General features: G+C 42.3%; 1 protein-coding gene, 1 long non-coding RNA gene and 1 other non-coding gene across 3 annotated transcripts in view; 1 reads left to right on the top strand and 2 right to left on the bottom strand.

Moving 5' to 3' along the window:
- Positions 1 to 18,939, bottom strand: part of LOC147582697 (uncharacterized) — a 146,537-nt gene that overhangs the window by 25,641 nt on the left and 101,957 nt on the right. The window lies entirely within an intron of this gene.
- Positions 1,091 to 4,232, bottom strand: LOC112869552 (beta-defensin 115). The gene is given in 2 exon segments (XM_025932692.2): positions 1,091 to 1,329; positions 4,139 to 4,232. Coding segments are annotated over 2 exon segments (333 nt in total).
- On the top strand, positions 8,746 to 8,849 carry LOC112869795 (U6 spliceosomal RNA). Its single transcript, XR_003224441.1, has one exon. It is a non-coding gene; the product is annotated as a U6 spliceosomal RNA (small nuclear RNA).

Below are 18,939 nucleotides of genomic sequence, written 5' to 3'. Positions count from 1 at the left end.
TACGTCAACAGAGGCAAGGGATAATTTTCCTCTTTAGACCTGACTGGCATTGGCCTCTGAACTAAGACTGCTAAGTGGGAACAACTCCTTCCTTAACTGCAACTCGGGATCATTTCTATTTGTGCCTGGATATGCAAGTTAGGGCTGGATTTGTTACACATTTTAACCACAAGGAGGCTCACAAGTCCTTGCCTTCCGCCACACCTTCCACATTAAAGAGGTTGGTTCTGGGTGCTGCAGTAATGATTTTCCACTGGGAAGAAGCATAATGTCTAAACTCGGGCATCATGGGTTCAAAATCCTGCTACTGAACTATTAGCTCAGTGGTCAACGGTACCTGGGGCAAGTCGCTTAAACTCTCCGTGACTTGGTTTCCTCTTCTGGCAAAGAGACATAAAACTACACTGTTAACCTCATGGAGCTAGCTGTTAGGACAAAAGGAGACTATGTATGTAACATGCTTAGGACAAGGCCTTGCACCCATAAGTTCTCAGTAAATGTTGAGGATTTGGGGGGTTGTTTTTTTGGTTTGGGGGTACTGGTTGTTTGTGTGTGTGTGTGTTTTGTTTTGTTTTACTATTTTCCCCTTTCATTTGGGTAGGGTGGCAATGGTTGTTTCCCAGTCAGAGGGCACGCCAATCTTTGGAAAGCCAAGTGCGATTAGGGAACTGGGGTAAGGGATAAATTCCAAGAGTGAGCCCATGAGGCAGAATCTTGGGCTAAACCTTGAGCTAAAGAGGCAAAAGAAGACCTCTGGACCAAACACACTGACCTACCTCAAGAGTCTAGGATGAGGTGTTAGATAAGAATGTGTGGCTAAGATGGAAGTTGCGTTAGCCTGGAAAACTTGCATGTTGAGGGACCTAGCAGCGCCTGGTCAGAGGCTTAGGAATTCAGAATCTAGATCCTATAAAACTGTCTTGCAGTGAGAACCAGTAATATCAGTCAAACCCTGGGACAACCTAGAGATATCAGGCTACAGAGGACTAGAGAGGCAGGACGGAAAGAGAGCTAGAATGAGCATATTTTCTTTAATGGATTATGTGAAGACCCAGCAGGTGTCTAAGGAGCTAGGGACCATGTAGGTCCTTTACTGACTCATTATTCTGGCTGTTAAAAGTCTTACGTCAAGAGTTGGTGGATGTTGAGTTGTTCTTGCCTTAAACTGACATCTTATCTGTTGTTTCTCATAAGGGTTTAAGGATATGTGCTTTCCATCAGGGATGCAGCAAATTCTTTTTGGCCCACATTTTTCTTTCTTCTTCTCATTTTCTTTGCAAGATTGCCTGCATCTGCCAATTCTATAACTGCACCTTTTGACCCATCCATCTATCAAAATAAACAAAAAGATGAATAAACAAAATACATGAAAAAGAGTAGAGACTATTCGACTACAGATGTTAGTATTATAGTAATAATGGTTAGAATGAACTACCGAAATGTAATGGCATTCTTGGGAAAATTAAGTCTGTCCATGTAGAAATGCTTAATACTGGTCGCGACATGTACAAGATAAGAGTAGTTATCGGGGTGCCTGGGTGGCGCAGTCGGTTAAGCGTCCGACTTCAGCCAGGTCACGATCTCACGGTCCGTGAGTTCGAGTCCCGCATCGGGCTCTGGGCTGATGGCTCAGAGCCTGAAGCCTGTTTCCGATTCTGTGTCTCCCTCTCTCTCTGCCCCTCCCCCATTCATGCTCTGTCTCTCTCTGTCCCAAAAATAAATAAAAACGTTGAAAAAAAAAATTAAAAAAAAAAAAAGAGTAGTTATCTCCCTTCCTTCAACCAGCTCTAACTGGACTTTATTTCTGTACTTGTGATGTTTTCACCTGTCGTTTTTCAGTCTCACCAACACTCGTTCCTCCTTGTCCCCAAATCTACGTGCCTGCCAAGGAACGGACCTATACCTTTAATTTCCTGTTTTTGCCCCACTCTGTTCATTATTCACTCAACAGTGCTTTGTTGAACACCAGAGCGTGTCCCAGGCACTGTTCCAGGTGCATGACCCAAATGACGCCCTAGAACAGGGCTTTGAACATTGAAAGATCAGTGTATATTGCCGACCTGCAGGCTGATATTCTGGATGGTGTAAAACTCTGCACTTAGATGACATTGTGGCTCAACCTTATCTGGATCTATAAAACACAAAGTACACACCCAACTTCCCCAACACCCTGGGTTCCTTTGAGAGATCATAGTATCTTGATTCCCTCTATTTGTGTTTTTCCCCAAACTCCCCTCCTGGAAGATAATTCCCAAGTCTCTCTTTCTCACTTGGATGTTCAGAATGGAAAAATCAGAATTAAGAGGACTCTGATTCCATGAATCAATGTGCAAATTCTTTCCCCAAAATGTCTTTTGCAGCTCTAATTCCCTCCCCAAGACCAATTAGCCCTCACTAGAGTTTAAAGCAGGCTGAAACCAACTCAGTATTAGCCCAGAATTACCTTCTTTTGCTTCTAGAACAACTCAGTGATTGACAAAGATTTTCGGTTTGAAAAGCTGATCCAAGAGAGGGTGCAGCTTTTAGCAGCAATAATCCAAAAGGAAATCATGAAAATAAAAATCATAAACTTTAGGGACGTCTGGGTGGCTCAGTCAGTTAAGCATCCCACTTGGGCTCAAGTCATGATCTCACAGTTGGGGAGTTCGAGCCCTGCATAGAGCTCTCTGCTGTCAGGGCATACCCGCTTCAGATCCTCTGTCTGCCTCTCTCTCTGCCCCTCTCGCTCTTGCTTGCTTGCTTGCGTGCTCTCTCTCTGTCTCTCAAAAATAAATAAACATTATAAATACCTTTAGGGGTGCCTGGGTGGCTCAGTCGGTTAAGTGTCCGACTTGGCTCAGGTCATGATCTTGTGGTTTGTGAGTTTGAGCTTGAGCTCCGCATCCAGCTCTATGCTGACAGCTCAGAGACTGGAGCCTGCTTCGGATTCTGTGTCTCCCTCTCTCTGCCCACGCCCCCCCCCCCCCCGCCCCGCCCAAGGATAATCATTAAAGTTTTTGGTTTTTAATTTTTTTTAACGTTTACTTATTTTTTTTTTAATTATTTTTCAACGTTTATTTATTTTTGGGACAGAGAAAGACAGAGCATGAACGGGAGAGGGGCAGAGAGAGAGGGAGACACAGAATCGGAAACAGGCTCCAGGCTCTGAGCCATCAGCCCAGAGCCTGACGCGGGGCTCAAACTCCCGGACCGCGAAATCGTGACCTGGCTGAAGTCGGACGCTTAACCGACTGCGCCACCCGGGCGCCCCACGTTTACTTATTTTTGAGAGACAGAGAGAGCTGGCGGTGGGGGGGATGGATAGGGGCAGAGAGAGAGATACACAGAATCCAAAGCAGGCTCCAGGCTCTAAGCTGTCAGCACAGAGCCCCTCACGGGGCTCAAACTCATGCGCCGTGAGATCACAACCTAGCCGAAGTCGGATGCTTAACCGACTGAGCCACCTAGGTGCCCCTCTCAAGGACAAACATGAAAAAACAATAAACTTTAGAATCCCCAGGAAGCTTAAGCAGAAAATATTTCCGTCAGAAAGTTATTCACTGCTCAGTCATAAAATCTATCATATTGTTAGAGCTATGGCCATGTTCAATCTGGAATCCAGAATCACCTGCCTTAACCAGCTCCACGCCTTGAGCCTGTTTTTACAAAACTCCAGATATCGGGCGTCAACCTACAAATTTTTCACTATAAAGAGCAAGATAGCTCTTCTGATTGCTTTAAAGGAACATTCAAGTCCACATAACAACGGAGAAGCAAAGTAATGGGACCTGTTATTATCAGAGGCAGTATCAATTGAAAGTAGGTTGGAGTGAGAGACACCTGGGATGAGACCCCGTTGACATTTGGGACAAGGATATTAAGGACACCAGGGATGCTGTAGTTGCTTCTGTATACGGAGGGGACATCATATGAGAAACCTTGGGCTCCGCCCATATTTGCCATCATGAAAAACACCATAATGGTCGGAAGTGACAGACCACCCTTATTATGGGACGTAGTCACTATACCAAGGCTTTTCACTACATCTCAGTTGTCTCTGTAGATTGTCTTCACGGCCGCACATGATCAGTTTTTCAATAATTCTATCCGTAGAACCCCATTCTCACTCCCTTTTCCCTCCTCTCCATGGTCTGGTTACCTGGGGAAGCCTAAGCCAGGAGCACAAGGACAGGTAAGGCCAGGAACAAGAGTTTAATGTATCCTGAGAGGGAAGAGGAACGATCCGGCAGCATACTGATGTGCCGGGAAAGGTTGGTCTTCACTCGGATTTTATTGTCTTGGGTACGGCTGAGTCATGGACAATAAATCAGAGAAGGGCAGAGCACCCCACCACCCATCAGCTTGTGGGTTAGCAACATAAATCGATGATCCAATGTTCAGAGCCCTTCTCGAGACATCATCTGGGAAGGCGGAAGGCATTAATTAGCAGAGGACCTAGAAGTCTGTCACGAGTCTGTGACACTGTGGAGAGAATGGACCCACTTTCCAAGAAGCCTTTCAAGCTCCTCTCCTTGGGCAATGGAGCCTCCTCCCTTATGTTCTCACAGCCTTTCTGCTTCCTTCTTTCTGCCATAATGTTTTTCATGTTGAGTTGGGACTAAGGATTTTTCTAGTTCATCTCCCCTATCAGACTGACATTGTCAAAGGCAACTTTTGACAGTGAGCCCCTGAAGATAGGGACTGGCTATAATTTCTGTATATCCAGAGGGTCCAATGCACGTTTGTTGAAAACGATGAATTAATGAATGCATGTTGGTATTCACTCATACCCTGATAGATCTTAGAAGTGGCATTTCTCAGCTATTTAAATGCAGCCTCAGAGAATGGAAGATGTTTGCCTCGGGTCATACTGCGGGCAAGAAAAAAACCAGACTAAGACCCTCCTAACCCAGCCCAACATCCAACTCTTTAACTATGCCTTTCTTTACTCCTTATTTCCTACTCCACATCCTTAATACTGGCTCCTTCTGCGACTTTCTTAGACTTCAGCCATCAAAGAGTACAGCAAAAATACCTACCCTCCCCCCCTCGCCAGATTCTCCAACAAAAAGGGGAGACTGCCTGGGCTCCATCAGTAAGTGTGTCTGTGAATCCATTGGGTTTTCTTTTTGGAGTCCTTAGTCTGTGGTACAGTCATTTTACACCTTTTGATGGGCCCAGGGCTCTTCCAGTCTACTCTCTTCTTCTTACAGTTGCAGGTATCAGGGACAGCCTGGTGGATATCAGGAGACCTGTTTTGCCCTTGATATCCAAGTAGTCCCTTCTCCAGGAAAAGCAGTGAGCGTGAAGCCATCCACTGAAGCCTTACTGTCTTTCAGTAGCCATCGTAAGCACTTTCCATACATGAGCCCCTAGAATCCTCACAGGATCCCGATAGGCAAATGTAATTTGCCCAGGGTTACAGTGCTTAGGACTGAGGTCTGGATTCGGGTCTGGCTTACTTGTTTCAAGAGCACATGTTCTTTCTATTACCCTGGGGGGATTGTGCCTGAATAACGATGGAAGGAGGGATCTATTAACCTGGAAAGCAGTGATGGGTGGATGAGAGGTAGGGTCACTATCTTCTGAAAGACATGTTCTATGCAGGCCTAGAGGGCAGAACCAGAAGTCTTGGCTGGAAACAGCAGCGGGGCAGGTTTTCACTAATTGGACAGACCTCTGATGATTAGAACCATCTGAAACTGGCTGGACTGTCTGGGAGATGGGGTGGTTCCTGGTGTCCAAATGCTACATATGGAGTCTGCCTGACCACTTCTCTCAGGTCCTGCAGGGAGGACTGGTGAACTGGCTGGTGTGAATCTCTGTACTAGACAGAGTTCCGAGAGAAGAAGAAAGCAAATCCTTGCATTCTGATGGGGGTGGGAGACAACAAATATGTAACACTACAGCCTGCAGATAATATGGCAGGTTGTTAAGTTTGTAAGAAGATATGCAAATGACTAAAGTTTGGACTAGGAAATTGATAAAGACCATTCTCTGCAATAGAACTCAAGCTCAGAAAGGTCAATTGACTTTCTTAAGGCCACACAGTTGGTAAGCCATAAAGTCCCAAATGACTCCAAATCCATTGCTCCTTGCAACCAGGGGAAAATGTCTCACCAAACACATATATCTTCTGGCTATAACTGTCTTCATTTTTTAGTTTAATGTAAATCTTATCTTGAAATTATTATAGATTAAGAGGGAGTTGCAAAGACAGTAGAGAAATCTTGTGTAGCCTTTGCATAGTTTCTCCAAATGTTGTTTTGAATAACTACAGCACAATGTCAAAACAAGGAAACTGACATTGGTGCAATGGTTATGTATATTTCTATGTCATTCTATCACAGGCATTGTTTAGTGTAAGCAATCAATATGCAGAACTATTCAATCACCACAAAGATCTTCCTTGTGCTACCTAGCTCCCAACTTCCCCAACATCCCTAACCCATGGCAACTAACAAGATATTCTCCATTGTTCTAATTTTGTCATTTTGAGAATGTTATATACATGGAATCATACAGTACGCAACCTTGTGAGATCACTGCATCTATCAATAGTTGTTTCTTCTGTCACTGTGTAGTATTCCATGGTACGGATGTACTACAGTTATAGAACATTTGGCTGTTTACAGATTTTGGTTATTACAAACAAAGCTGATATAAATATTTGTGTACAGATTTTTCTGTGGACAAAAGTTTTCATTTCTCTGGATAAATGCCTAGGGGGTGATTGCTAGCTTTTAAAAAAAAAATTGCCAAACTATTTTTCAGAGTGCCTGCACCATTTAACATTCTCGCCAACAATGTATGAGAGATTCAGTCTCTCCTCATCAGCCTTTGGTATTGCCATGGTTTTATTTATTTATTTATTTTTTTAATTTTTTTTTTTAACGTTTATTTATTTTTGGGACAGAGAGAGACAGAGCATGAACGGGCGAGGGGCAGAGAGAGAGGGAGACACAGAATCGGAAACAGGCTCCAGGCTCTGAGCCATCAGCCCAGAGCCCGACGCGGGGCTCGAACTCACGGAGCGCGAGATCGTGACCTGGCTGAAGTCGGACGCTTAACCGACTGCGCCACCCAGGCGCCCCGATATTGCCATGGTTTTAAATGCTATCTGTTCTAACGGATAATGCGTAGTATCTCCTGCTGGTGTTAATTTGCATTTCCCTAATTGCTACTGATGTTGATCATCTTTTCTTGTACTTAGATGCCATCCTCCTTGGTGAAATCCCTGTTCATTTGCCCATTTTCTAAATGGAATATTTGTGTTTCTTATGAGGAGTATGTCTTTACTTTTTTATTGAAGCATAACTAACATACAGTGTTACGTTAGTCTCAGGTATACAATATAATGATTCAACAATTCTCTACATTACCCAGTGCTCACCATGGTAAGTGAAGTCACCATCCGTCACCAAACAACGTTATTAAGATCTTACTGACTCTATTACCTATGTTGTACTGTTCGTCTCCATGAATTATTTATTCTGTAACTGGAAGTTTGTACCTCTTAGTCTCTCCTTTTTCTATTTCACCCACTTCTCCCCAACTCCCCTCTGGCAACCACAATTTGTTCTCTGTATCAAAGAGACGATTTTGTGTGTCTTTTTCTTTGTTTGTTCATTTGTTTGGTTTCTTTAATTGCACATATCAGTGAAATTGCATGGTACTTGTCTTTCTCTGACTTATTTCACTTAGCATAATACTCTTTAGGTCCATTCACGTAGTTGCAAATGGCAAGATCTCATTCCTTTTTACAACTGAGTACTATTCCATTGTGTATACATATATCACGTCTTTTTTCTCCATTCATCTATTGATGGACACTTGGGTTGCTTCCATATCTTGGCTAATGTAAATAAAGCTGCAGTAAACATATATGTGCATACATCTTTTCAAATTGGGTTAATATCCAAAATATATTAAGAACTTATACAACTCAACACACACACACACACACACACACACACACACAAATAATAATCCAATTAAAAATGGGCAGAAGACCCAAATAGACATTTTTCCAAAGAGGACACACAAAAGCCCAACAGACACACGAAAAATGCTCAACATCACTCATCAGTAGGACAATGCAAATCAAAAACCACAAGGAGATATCACCTTACACCTGTGCACAACTAAAATCAAAAGGACAAGAAGCAGCAAGTGTTGGTGAGGATGTGGAGAAAAAGGAATCCTTGTACACCGTTAGTGGGAATGCCACTATGATTCAGAAATGCCACTTCTGGGTATTTACTCAAAGATAATGGAATATTTTTAATTATTGAATTTTGAGAGTTGTTTATGTACTCTATTCGAGTTCTTTGTTGGCTATGCAATTGGCAAATAACATCTTTCAGTCTGTGATCTCTTTTAATCCTTTCCATTTTTTTTTTTATTCATTACCACACCTAGTTACGGTTTTCTTTTTTGACCTTTTTTGTGGTGGCAACATTTAAGATCTAGTCCATTGGCAAATTTGCAGTATATAATACAACAGTGTTAACCGTAGTCACGTTGTTGTGCGACAGAGCTTCAGAATTTACTCATCTCGCATAATTGAAATTTTGTACCTCCTGAAACCATCTCTCCACTTCCCCCCGCCACACAGTCTGACCACTGAGAGCCCACATGTAAATAAGATGGTGCGGTATTTTTATTTTTTTCATCTGGCTTATTTCACTTAGCATGAGGTCTTCTGGGTTCACGCACGTTGTCAAAAAATGGCAGGACTTCCTTCCTTTTAAAAGGCTGATTATTGTGCTCGCTTCACCAGCACATGTATTAAAATTGGGACGATACAGAGATTAGCACAGCCCCTGCACGAGGATGACACACAAATTCATGAAGAAAAGTCTGATTATTATTCCACTTTATATATACACACTTTCTTTAACCATTCTACTGTCAACATACATTTGGGTTATTTCCACACCTTGGAAATACTATTGTAAATACTGTCTATTGTAAATACTGTGAATAACATGGGAATACAAATATCTCTTCAACAGAATGATTTCATTTCATCCAGCTCTATATCCCGCGGTGGGATTTCTGGATCGTATGAGAGTGCTATTTTTCATTTTTGGGGGGAGAAACTACCATACTGTTTTCCACAGTGGCTGCACAATATTTGACAATATCACCTTCTGTCTGTGAACGCAGGATATCTTTCCATTTATTTCTGTCTTCAATTTCTTTCTTTCTTTCATCACTTTGGCCCATGATTATAAGACGGCTACCTCGCCTCCAGCAACATGACGGTGCACCTAAACTATCATCCAGACACAACAGGCCGTGCTAAGGAGCAAAGAGGCGTAAATGCCCAGAGCGCGCTCACTCCTCAGCAGATAGCACCAGGCACACGGAGTTCTCCAAGAATGACGGCATCCCTGTGGGGCCAAACTAACGATCCCGTTCTTGGAACATCGAGATCTAATCGTGCTGGCGGCCCGCAGGCACACCCCAGGCTCTGTGGAACATCACACTGGGTCAGGTGAGGAACCGCATGTTCAGACCACCCTCCCCCGGGAGCAGAGCAGGCTGGAGACGTGGCAGATGGAAGAGCTCTGTGGACAGGTGATCAAGCGGCACTACTGAGAGTTCAGGAAGCTGAAGAATTTGGGCAACTGATACCAATCTGCAGCCCCTGGAACACACGGGGGCTTCTCAGAAAGCCTGTCATCTCAGGACACAGTATGTGGCCAGGCAACACTCTGAGCGTCGGTGACAAAGTATTCAGGGGCAAAGTTCTTTTTTTTTTTTAATTTTTTTTTTCAATGTTTATTTATTTTTGGGACAGAGAGAGACAGAGCATGAACGGGGGAGGGGCAGAGAGAGAGGGAGACACAGAATCGGAAACAGGCTCCAGGCTCCGAGCCATCAGCCCAGAGCCCGACGCGGGGCTCGAACTCACGGACCGCGAGATCGTGACCTGGCTGAAGTCGGACGCTTAACCGACTGCGCCACCCAGGCGCCCCAGGGGCAAAGTTCTTTTATGCAAGCTGCCTATGGCCCTGCTCACTGCTTTGACCTGTTAGCACCTAGGTTTCTTTTTGTTAGCTTTTGATTTAGCAAATAATTCACATAGATAGGCTCACTAGCTTCCAAATCAGAAAGTGATTACCTTGATTTACGTGCAAAGATACTTGAAGAAAAATGTAAAAAATCTATATGTCCTAAACAGATCATCCAATATATGTTCCAGAAAACTAATGCTACAAGGTAAAATGGTATATTGAATTGCTGCTATTATTTAATAATTAATGACTATAATTTGCCTACATTAGTTATCATCTATTTTCTTCTGTAGTAAATGAGGGTGTATCTCACTTATATCTTATCACTGGAACCTTATTCTTCCTTCTACAATGTGAACTCATTACTTGCTAGACAGGGTACAGGGATGTCATTTTAGAATTTTCATTATGGGGCGCCTGGGTGGCTCAGTCGGTTGAGCGTCCGACTTCGGCTCAGGTCATGATCTCACGGCTCGTGAGTTCGAGCCCCGCGTCGGGCTCTGTGCTGACAGCTCAGAGCCTGGAGCCTGCTTCTGCTTCTGTGTCTCCCTCTCTCTCTGCCCCTAATCCCCTCGCATTCTGTCTCTGTCTCTGTCAAAAATAAATAAACATTAAAAAATTAAAAAAAAAAAAGAGTTTTCATTATTAGGGGGCACATGGATGTCTCAGTCAGTTGAGCATCCAACTCTTGATCTTGGCTCAGGTCATGGTTTCACTGTTTGTGGGATAGAGCTCTGCATCAGGCTCTGTGCTGACAGGAGCCTGCTTGGCTCTCTCTCTCCCTCTCTCTGCCCCTCCCCGGCTCGTGCTCTTTCACTTTTTCAAATAAATAAACTTAAAAAAAAATAATTCTTATTATTAAACTCCTGGGTTGGCATAAATATTCTTGGGTGCTGTATTTGCATATAAAAAAATTACTCCATCTTTCTGCTTATGTACCTTTTATAAAGAGAATAAAGCAGGAAATTTCAGTGCCATGCATTCCAAAAATATGTTTTTCTATATTCATAAACATCTTAAATCAAAAGCTAATTGAGGATAAGCTTAACCACATAAAAATGCTTACAATCACAATTTCTGTTCTATCTATTAAGTATGGACAAGAAATCTAGGATTACCACACTTTGAGGAAAAGCTGCAATGTGACAGAAAATAAATTAAAACAATCAAGCTCTCACAGTGAGTATCTGGCTAGTGGCAATGCCAACACTCTTCAAGACTTTCTTCCTAACAAAGGTCTAGTCTCTAGGGAGAAAGAATTTCACAGAAGGCAATTCCAAGACTTTATCCTGGATGAAAGGTATTGGGGTGCCCGGGTGGCTCAGTCGGTTAAGCGTCCGACTTGGGCTCAGGTCATTATCTCACAGTTGGTTGGGTTCGAGCCCGGATCGGGATCTCTGCTGACAGCTCAGAGTCTGGAGCCTTGTTCCAATTCTGTGTCTCTCCCACTCATGGTCTCTCCCTCCCTCCCATCCCCCCCCCCAAGGTGAATAAACATTTTAAAAAATAAAAAAAAAAAAAAGAAAGGTATCTTGCCCACTCCAACCTGCTCTAAACTTACTTCATCTAAGGAAAAAAATAGGCGACAGGGAAGATATCTTCAAGGAAATACATTGGGGGCACTGTTCTCAGGGAAGGAAGTAACAGATGGGCAAAAGAGTATATGCTGGGAAAGGGGACAGAAACACTGGTGAAGGTCATAGCCCTGAGACACAGCCTCAGTAAAAGTATGGGACAAAATCAGAAAAATTTAGATCTCTTTCCTACCACACTGTACCAATATACCAAAAAACCTTCAGTATGTTAACAGTGGATTTCAGCTGAAAAGGCTGAACACAGACTCTTGGTGTTTCTAAGCAGACTTAGATCGTTTAAAAAGATATAACTAAAACTCTAGGTCAGGCACTTAAAACAATGTAAAAATAAGTTTAAATGATATGCCAAGAGACAGAGAAAGAAAATGGAACCATGCAGGGCCATAGGCAACTTGCACAAAAGAACTTTGCCCTTGAATACTTTGTCACCGACGCTCAGAGTGTTGCCTGGCCACATACTGTGTCCTGAGATGACAGGCTTTCTGAGAAGCCCCCGTGTGTTCCAGGGGCTGCAGATTGGTACCGGTCGTCCAAATTCTTCAGCTTCCTGAATTCTCAGTAGTGCCGCTTGATCACCTGTCCACGGAGCTCTTCCATCTGTCACGTCTCCAGCCTGCTCTGCTCCCGGGGGGGTGGTCTGAACATGCGGTTCCTCACCTGACCCAGTGTGATGTTCCACAGAGCCTGGGGTGTGCCTGCGGGCCGCCAGCACGATTAGATCTCGATGTTCCAAGAACGGGGTCGTTAGTTTGGCCCCACAGGGATGCCATCATTCTTGGAGAACTCCGTGTGCCTGGTGCTATCTGCTGAGGAGTGAGTGTGCTCTGGACATTTCCGCCTCTTTGCTCCTTAGCACGGCCTGTTGTGTCTGGATGATAGTTTAGGTGCACCGTCATGTTGCTGGAGGCGAGGTAGCCGTCTTATGACCATGGGCCAAAAGCATGTGCGAGGAGTGTGTGAAAAAAAGGGTAGATGTTGCCTGGTCCCTGATGTCAGTGTGAAACTCTTATAGCATTCCTTGACATTATACCATAGGAGAAGAATAAAACCTTAATTTGTGCGACACCTTTTTGCATGTTTTTGTGTTTCACATTTCCTCCTAATTAACAGGTCATATCCAAATATGTGGGTTGCATCTAAAGTGATAATTAGAAGGAAGTTTTTATCACTAAATGCTTATAGTTAAAAAGAAAAAGGGGTGTCTGGCCGGCTCAGTCAGTAGAGCATGTGACTCTTGACCTCAGGGTCGTGAGTTCAAGCCCCACACTGGGTGTGGAGCCTACTTAAAATAAAAATAGAAAAAAAAATTTTTTTTAATTAAAAAAAGAAAAAGAAAGATCTCTATAATCTCAGATCTTATCTCAAAACTGGAAAAAGAAGAGCAAAATAAACTCAAAGCAAGCAGAAGAAAGGAAATAATAAGGGGAACAGTAGGAGAAAAATAAAATTGAAAACAAAAAAAAAAGAAAAAAATAAACAGCTGATTCTCAAAAAAAAAATCTGTAAAATTACTAAGTCAAATTTCAAAATTGACAAAGATAAAAGGAAGCAATTCAGAAACCATCAATGTCCACAATGAAACATTGATATCATTAAGATCCTACAGCCATTAAAAAAGATAAGAGGGGCGCCTGGGTGGCCCAGTAGGTTAAACGTCCGACTTCGGCTCAGGTCATGATCTCGGGGTTTGTGAGTTTGAGCCCCGTGTCGGGCTCTGTGCTGACAGCTCGGAGCCTGGAGCCTGCTTCAGATTCTGTGTCTCCTTCTCTCTCTGCCCCTCCCCAGGTTGTGCTCTATCAAAAATAAATAAATGTGTAAAAAAAAAAGATAAGAAAAGAAGAGCGCCTAGGTGGCTCAGTCAGTTGAGCCTATGCCTCTTGATTTCAGCTCAGATCATGATCTCACAATCATGAGATCAAGCCCCACGATGACCCCCCCACCACCACCACCAATAGGTGTGGAGCCTGCTCCTTTCTTTCCTTCTGCCTCTGCCCCTCTCTAGTTTGCACGAGCATGTGTGCTCTCTTTCTCTAAAACAAATAATAATAATAATAAATAAGATGGGAAAACCACGAGAAATTTTTCACTCAAAAATTTTACAACTTAGAAGAAATAGGTCAATTCTTCAAAAACCAAAAACAATTTAAACTCGATCCCGATGAAATAGACCACCTGACTAGTTCTATAACCATTAAGGAAATTGGATTTCTAATTTAAAAGCTTTCAAACAGTAATCTCCAGGCCGAAATGCTTTCGCTGGAGAATTTGACCCAATATGGGTTTTCCCCATTATCTGAGAGTAGAACGTTTCTATGAACACTTTTGTAAGCCCGATGGCATAAAGCAAAGATGCAATTACCATTAATTCATATGGAGAATTTTTTGAGTGTTTCCAGACCGAAAGATAACCTTTCTTAGTCTTTCTGATATCTTGGGACACAGCCTGCTAAGGGATGCACAAAATCCAGACAAAGCCCAGATGCTCAGAGACATAGTGCAAAGCCATGGCAACTTGATGCTGAGATACTGAGTGTAGTTCCCAGGGCAGCAGCTTGGTGGGGCTATTCTGGCTGCTCTAGGCGTGAGTTGCCTCAATAATGACTCGTTGCAAAGCAAACGCGTAACTGATCACTATTTTTGCTTTTCGCCTTTTGTAAAAGCAAAAATCCTCTTCAGATTTCTTTGTTAGCAAAAACAGGTACTAATGTAGGTCTTTCATAAAAGCAGAGTGGTGTGACCCAAACTTTCATATAGTGAGGGATACCTGTATGTACAAAGATTTAATCTCTTCCAGAAGCTAGAAGAGAAGGAAGTACTTCCTAACTCATTGTACGATATCAGCATTACCCTACTACCGAAACTAGAGACATTTCTAAAAACAAAAACTACAGACCAAATGCCCTTGTGAATTTACATGCAAATACCTCAGTAAAATATCAGCAAATAGAATCCACAATGTATAAAAAATCAGACACCAGGACCAAGGGGAAGCTATTTCAGGTATGCAAGATTGGTTTCATATAATTAAAAAAATAAAAAAAATCACGTAACCATATCAATAAGGAAATTATAAAAATAATATGAGCCTATTGATTGTCACAGAAAAAACATTTTACAAAACACCAGTTCATGATAAAAAGTCTTTTCAGGTGAGGAGTAGAAGGGAATTACTTCAATTTGATAAAGAACATCTACAAACTAAATCCCTCATATTTAGTGATCAAAGGCTAACTGCTTTCACATTACCAGTACTGGAAATTGTAGTCATCACAATAAATCAAGAAATAATAGACAAAGATTTAAAAGGAAAAAAGGGCTGCCTGTTTGCAGAAGACATGATTCTCTAGGTGAAAATCCCATCAAAAATCTATTTTAAAAAATCCACAAGAATCGACAAATGAGTTCAGCTGGGTTGCAGGATAAAAGACAAGACACAAAAGAATTCAGGTTTCTACTTGAATCTGTGTCTCCTGAATTACAACTCTAACGGCCCAAGTAAATGTCTGTTTGCTTAAAAAATTATTCAAAAGTAAATTCCATTTCTATATATTAGCAATAAACTTACAGACACTGGAATTTAAAGGCAGTAGTAATTACAGTCACTCCCAAGTAAATGAAATACTTAGGTATACTTTTAACGAAACAAGTTTAGGGGCGCCTGGGTGGCTCAGTTGGTTAGGCGTCCGATTTCCGCTCAGGTAATGATCTCCCAGTTCCTGAGTTCGAGCCTGGCTTCAGGCTCTGTGTTGACAGCTCAAAGCCTGGAGCCTGCTTTGGATTCTGTGTCTCGGTCTCTCTCTGCCCCTCCCCCACTGACTGTCTCTGTCTCTCTCAAAAACAAATAAAACATTAAAAAGTTAAAAAAAAAAACAAGTTTAGGATTTGAATGCTGAAAATTATGAAATTCTGATGGAAGCAAAACAAACCTAAATATGCAATGAGTCATACTGTGTTTACGGATTAGAAGACTTCACATTGATCTATAGGGTTAGTGAAATTCTTATCTAATCTAAGCAAGATTTTTTGTAGACACAGACAAGTTTGTTATAACATTGATACACAAGAACATCAGCCCTACCATCTTGACAGAGTATAAAGTATAAAGTATCATTCCATCAGATAGCAAGGCTTAGGTACAGCTGTGTTGTATTAGTGGAGGGATTGGTGGAACAAATTACAGGATCTGGAAACAGATCAGACAAATATGCTCAACTGACTTTTGGCAAGGCCATAGTGAATGAAAGGTGGGACCCTTATGATGATGGAACTGCTCCGTATCTTTTGAGTGTGGTGGTGGACACACAAACCTAATGTGTGGTAAAACTGCACGGAACTCCAAACACACACACTATCACAACACACACATGCACACACAAATGATTACAAGTAAAACTGGGGCATCAGAATGAGATTGGGGGGATGTATCTGTGTCACCATCCTCGTTGAGACTGTACTATAGGCTTACAAGATGTGACCATTGGGGGACACGAGATCAAGGGCAAACAGGCTCGTTCTAAATTATTTCTTACAAGTACCTGTGAGTCTACAATTATTTCAGTTAGAAAAATACTGGCAGGGGCACCTGCGTAGCTCAGTCATTAAGCATCTGACTTCGGCTCAGGTCATTATCTCACGATTTGTGAGTTCGAGTCCCACATCAGGACTTGAGCCCCACTTCGGGGGAGCTCGAGCCCCGCCTTGGATGAGCTCAAGCCCTGCATTGGGTGACCTCCAGCCCCGCTTCAGGTAAAACATGAGCCCCACTTTGAGTGAGCCCCACTTCTCTCTCCCTCTCTCTCTCTCTCCCTCTAGTGGGATTCTCTGTCTCTCTCTCTCTGCCCCTCACTCACTTGTGCCCTCTCCCTCCCTCTCTCTCCCTCTCTCTCAAAAAAAAAAATTAAAGGGGCGCCTGGGTGGCGCGTCCGACTTCAGCCAGGTCACGATCTCGCGGTCCGGGAGTTCGAGCCCCGCGTCGGGCTCTGGGCTGATGGCTCAGAGCCTGGAGCCTGTTTCTGATTCTGTGTCTCCCTCTCTCTCTGCTCCTCCCCCGTTCATGCTCTGTCTCTCTCTGTCCCAAAAAAATAAGTAAACGTTAACAAAAAAATTAAAAAAAAAAAAAATTAAAAAAAAAAATTAAAAAAAAATATTGGCAGATGGAATTGGGCAATATATAAAAAGAATTAAAGTCATGACCAGGTGGGAATTGATGCAGAATGAAAGGTGGTTAAATATTTGAAAATCATGAATATCCCCTAACAAATCAACAGGCTAATAGAAAAAAAATCAAATGATCCAATCAATTGATGTATAAATAGCATCTGAATAAGTTTCAAATGCATTCATGATAAAAACTCTAAGAAAACTAAGAATGGGGATACCTGGTTGGCTCGGTCGGTTGAGCATCCGACTCTTGATTTTTTTTTTTTTTTAATTTTTTTTTTTCAACGTTTATTTATTTTTGGGACAGAGAGAGACAGAGCATGAACGGGGGAGGGGCAGAGAGAGAGGGAGACACAGAATCGGAAACAGGCTCCAGGCTCTGAGCCATCAGCCCAGAGCCTGACGCGGGGCTCAAACTCACGGACCGCGAGATCGTGACCTGGCTGAAGTCGGACGCTTAACCGGCTGCGCCACCCAGGCGCCCCCCGACTCTTGATTTTGACTCATGTCATGATCTCATGGTTTGTGGGATCGAGCCCCACATCAGGCCCTGTGCTGACAGTGTGGAGCCTGCTTGGGGTTCTCTCTCTCTCCCTCTCTCTCTCTCTCTACTCCTCCCCCCACTCATGCTCGTGTACATGTGCTCTCTCTGAAAATAAATACATAAACATTAAAAAACACTAAGAATGTAGAGAAACTTTCCTAACTTGATAAAAAAAAAAAATCTACAAAATACCTACAGCTAATGTTATACTTAATGTACTTAATGTTATACTTAATGGTAAAAGAATGACTATCTGTAAGATCACAGAAATGCAAGGATACTCACACTCACCATTCTTATTTAATGTATTCTGAAAATTCTACTCAACACGGTAAGACAAGAAAAGGAAACAAAAGACAGCGTTTGGAAAGGAAACAAGAAAACTGTCCTCATTTGCAGCTGACATGGTAGTTTATGTAGAAAAGACCAAGGAATCTATAAAAAAAAAAACAAACAAACAAACACCTCCTAAAACTACTGAGTTGAGCAAGGTCCAGGATACCAAATCAATACATAAAAATGAATTGTATTGCTGTATACTAGTAAGGGTATGTGAATGCTGAAATTAAAAGTTTCAGATTATACTTACGTGAATGTTGAAATTAAAGGTATTAAATACTTAGGTGGAAATTGAAAAATATTTTAAATCTCGTATCCTAAAAACTACAAAACACTGATGCAAGCAATAAATGCTAAGTGAAATAAGTCAGCCAGAGAAAGACAAATACCATATTGTTTCACTGCTCTGCACAATTTAAGAAACAAAACAAATGGACAAATTAAAAAAGAGACAAACCAAAAGCAGACTCGTGACTTTAGAGAACAAACTGGTGGATGCCAGAGGGGAGGTAGATGGGGAATGGGTGAAACAGGTGATGGGAATTAAGAGTACTTTTATCTTGATGAGCACTGAGGAATGTACGGGAGGGCCGAATCACTATATTGTACACCTGATACTAACATGACACTGTATGTTAACTATACTGGAATTAAAATTAAAAAGAAAGAAACAAAACAAACAAAAAAAGGACAGAAAGAAATTTAAAAGACACTTAAATGAAGTGGCGTAGGCATACCTGTTCATGGACTAGAAGACTCAACATTTCTCCCCAGACTAATACACAGGTACAACTCAATTGCTATCATAATCCCAGGAAGATCTTTTGTGGATATGCACAAGACTATTCTTTTTTTTTTTTTTTTTTTTTTTAATTTTTTTTTTCCCAACGTTTTTATTTATTTTTGGGACAGAGAGAGACAGAGCATGAACGGGGGAGGGGCAGAGAGAGAGGGAGACACAGAATCGGAAACAGGCTCCAGGCTCTGAGCCATCAGCCCAGAGCCTGACGCAGGGCTCGAACTCACGGACCGCGAGATCGTGACCTGGCTGAAGTTGGACGCTTAACCGACTGCGCCACCCAGGCGCCCCTGCACAAGACTATTCTAAAATCTGTATCGAAAGGCAAAGGAACCGGTATATAGCTAAAAAAATTTTTTTAAAGAAGAATAAAGCAAGAAGAATCAGTACACTATCTTAGGACACATTATACAGTTACAGTAATCAAGAGTATGTTGTTTCATCAGAGGAACAGGCACATAATCAATGGAAGGTAACAGAGAACCACGTATGGCCGAA

The sequence above is a fragment of the Puma concolor genome, chromosome A3 (genome assembly GCF_028749965.1).
Source record: "Puma concolor isolate L17-30 chromosome A3, mPumCon1.1.hap2, whole genome shotgun sequence".
NCBI lineage: Eukaryota > Metazoa > Chordata > Mammalia > Carnivora > Felidae > Puma > Puma concolor.
Note: the sequence above shows the minus strand (reverse complement) of the source record. Positions and strands in the feature narration are given on the sequence as shown.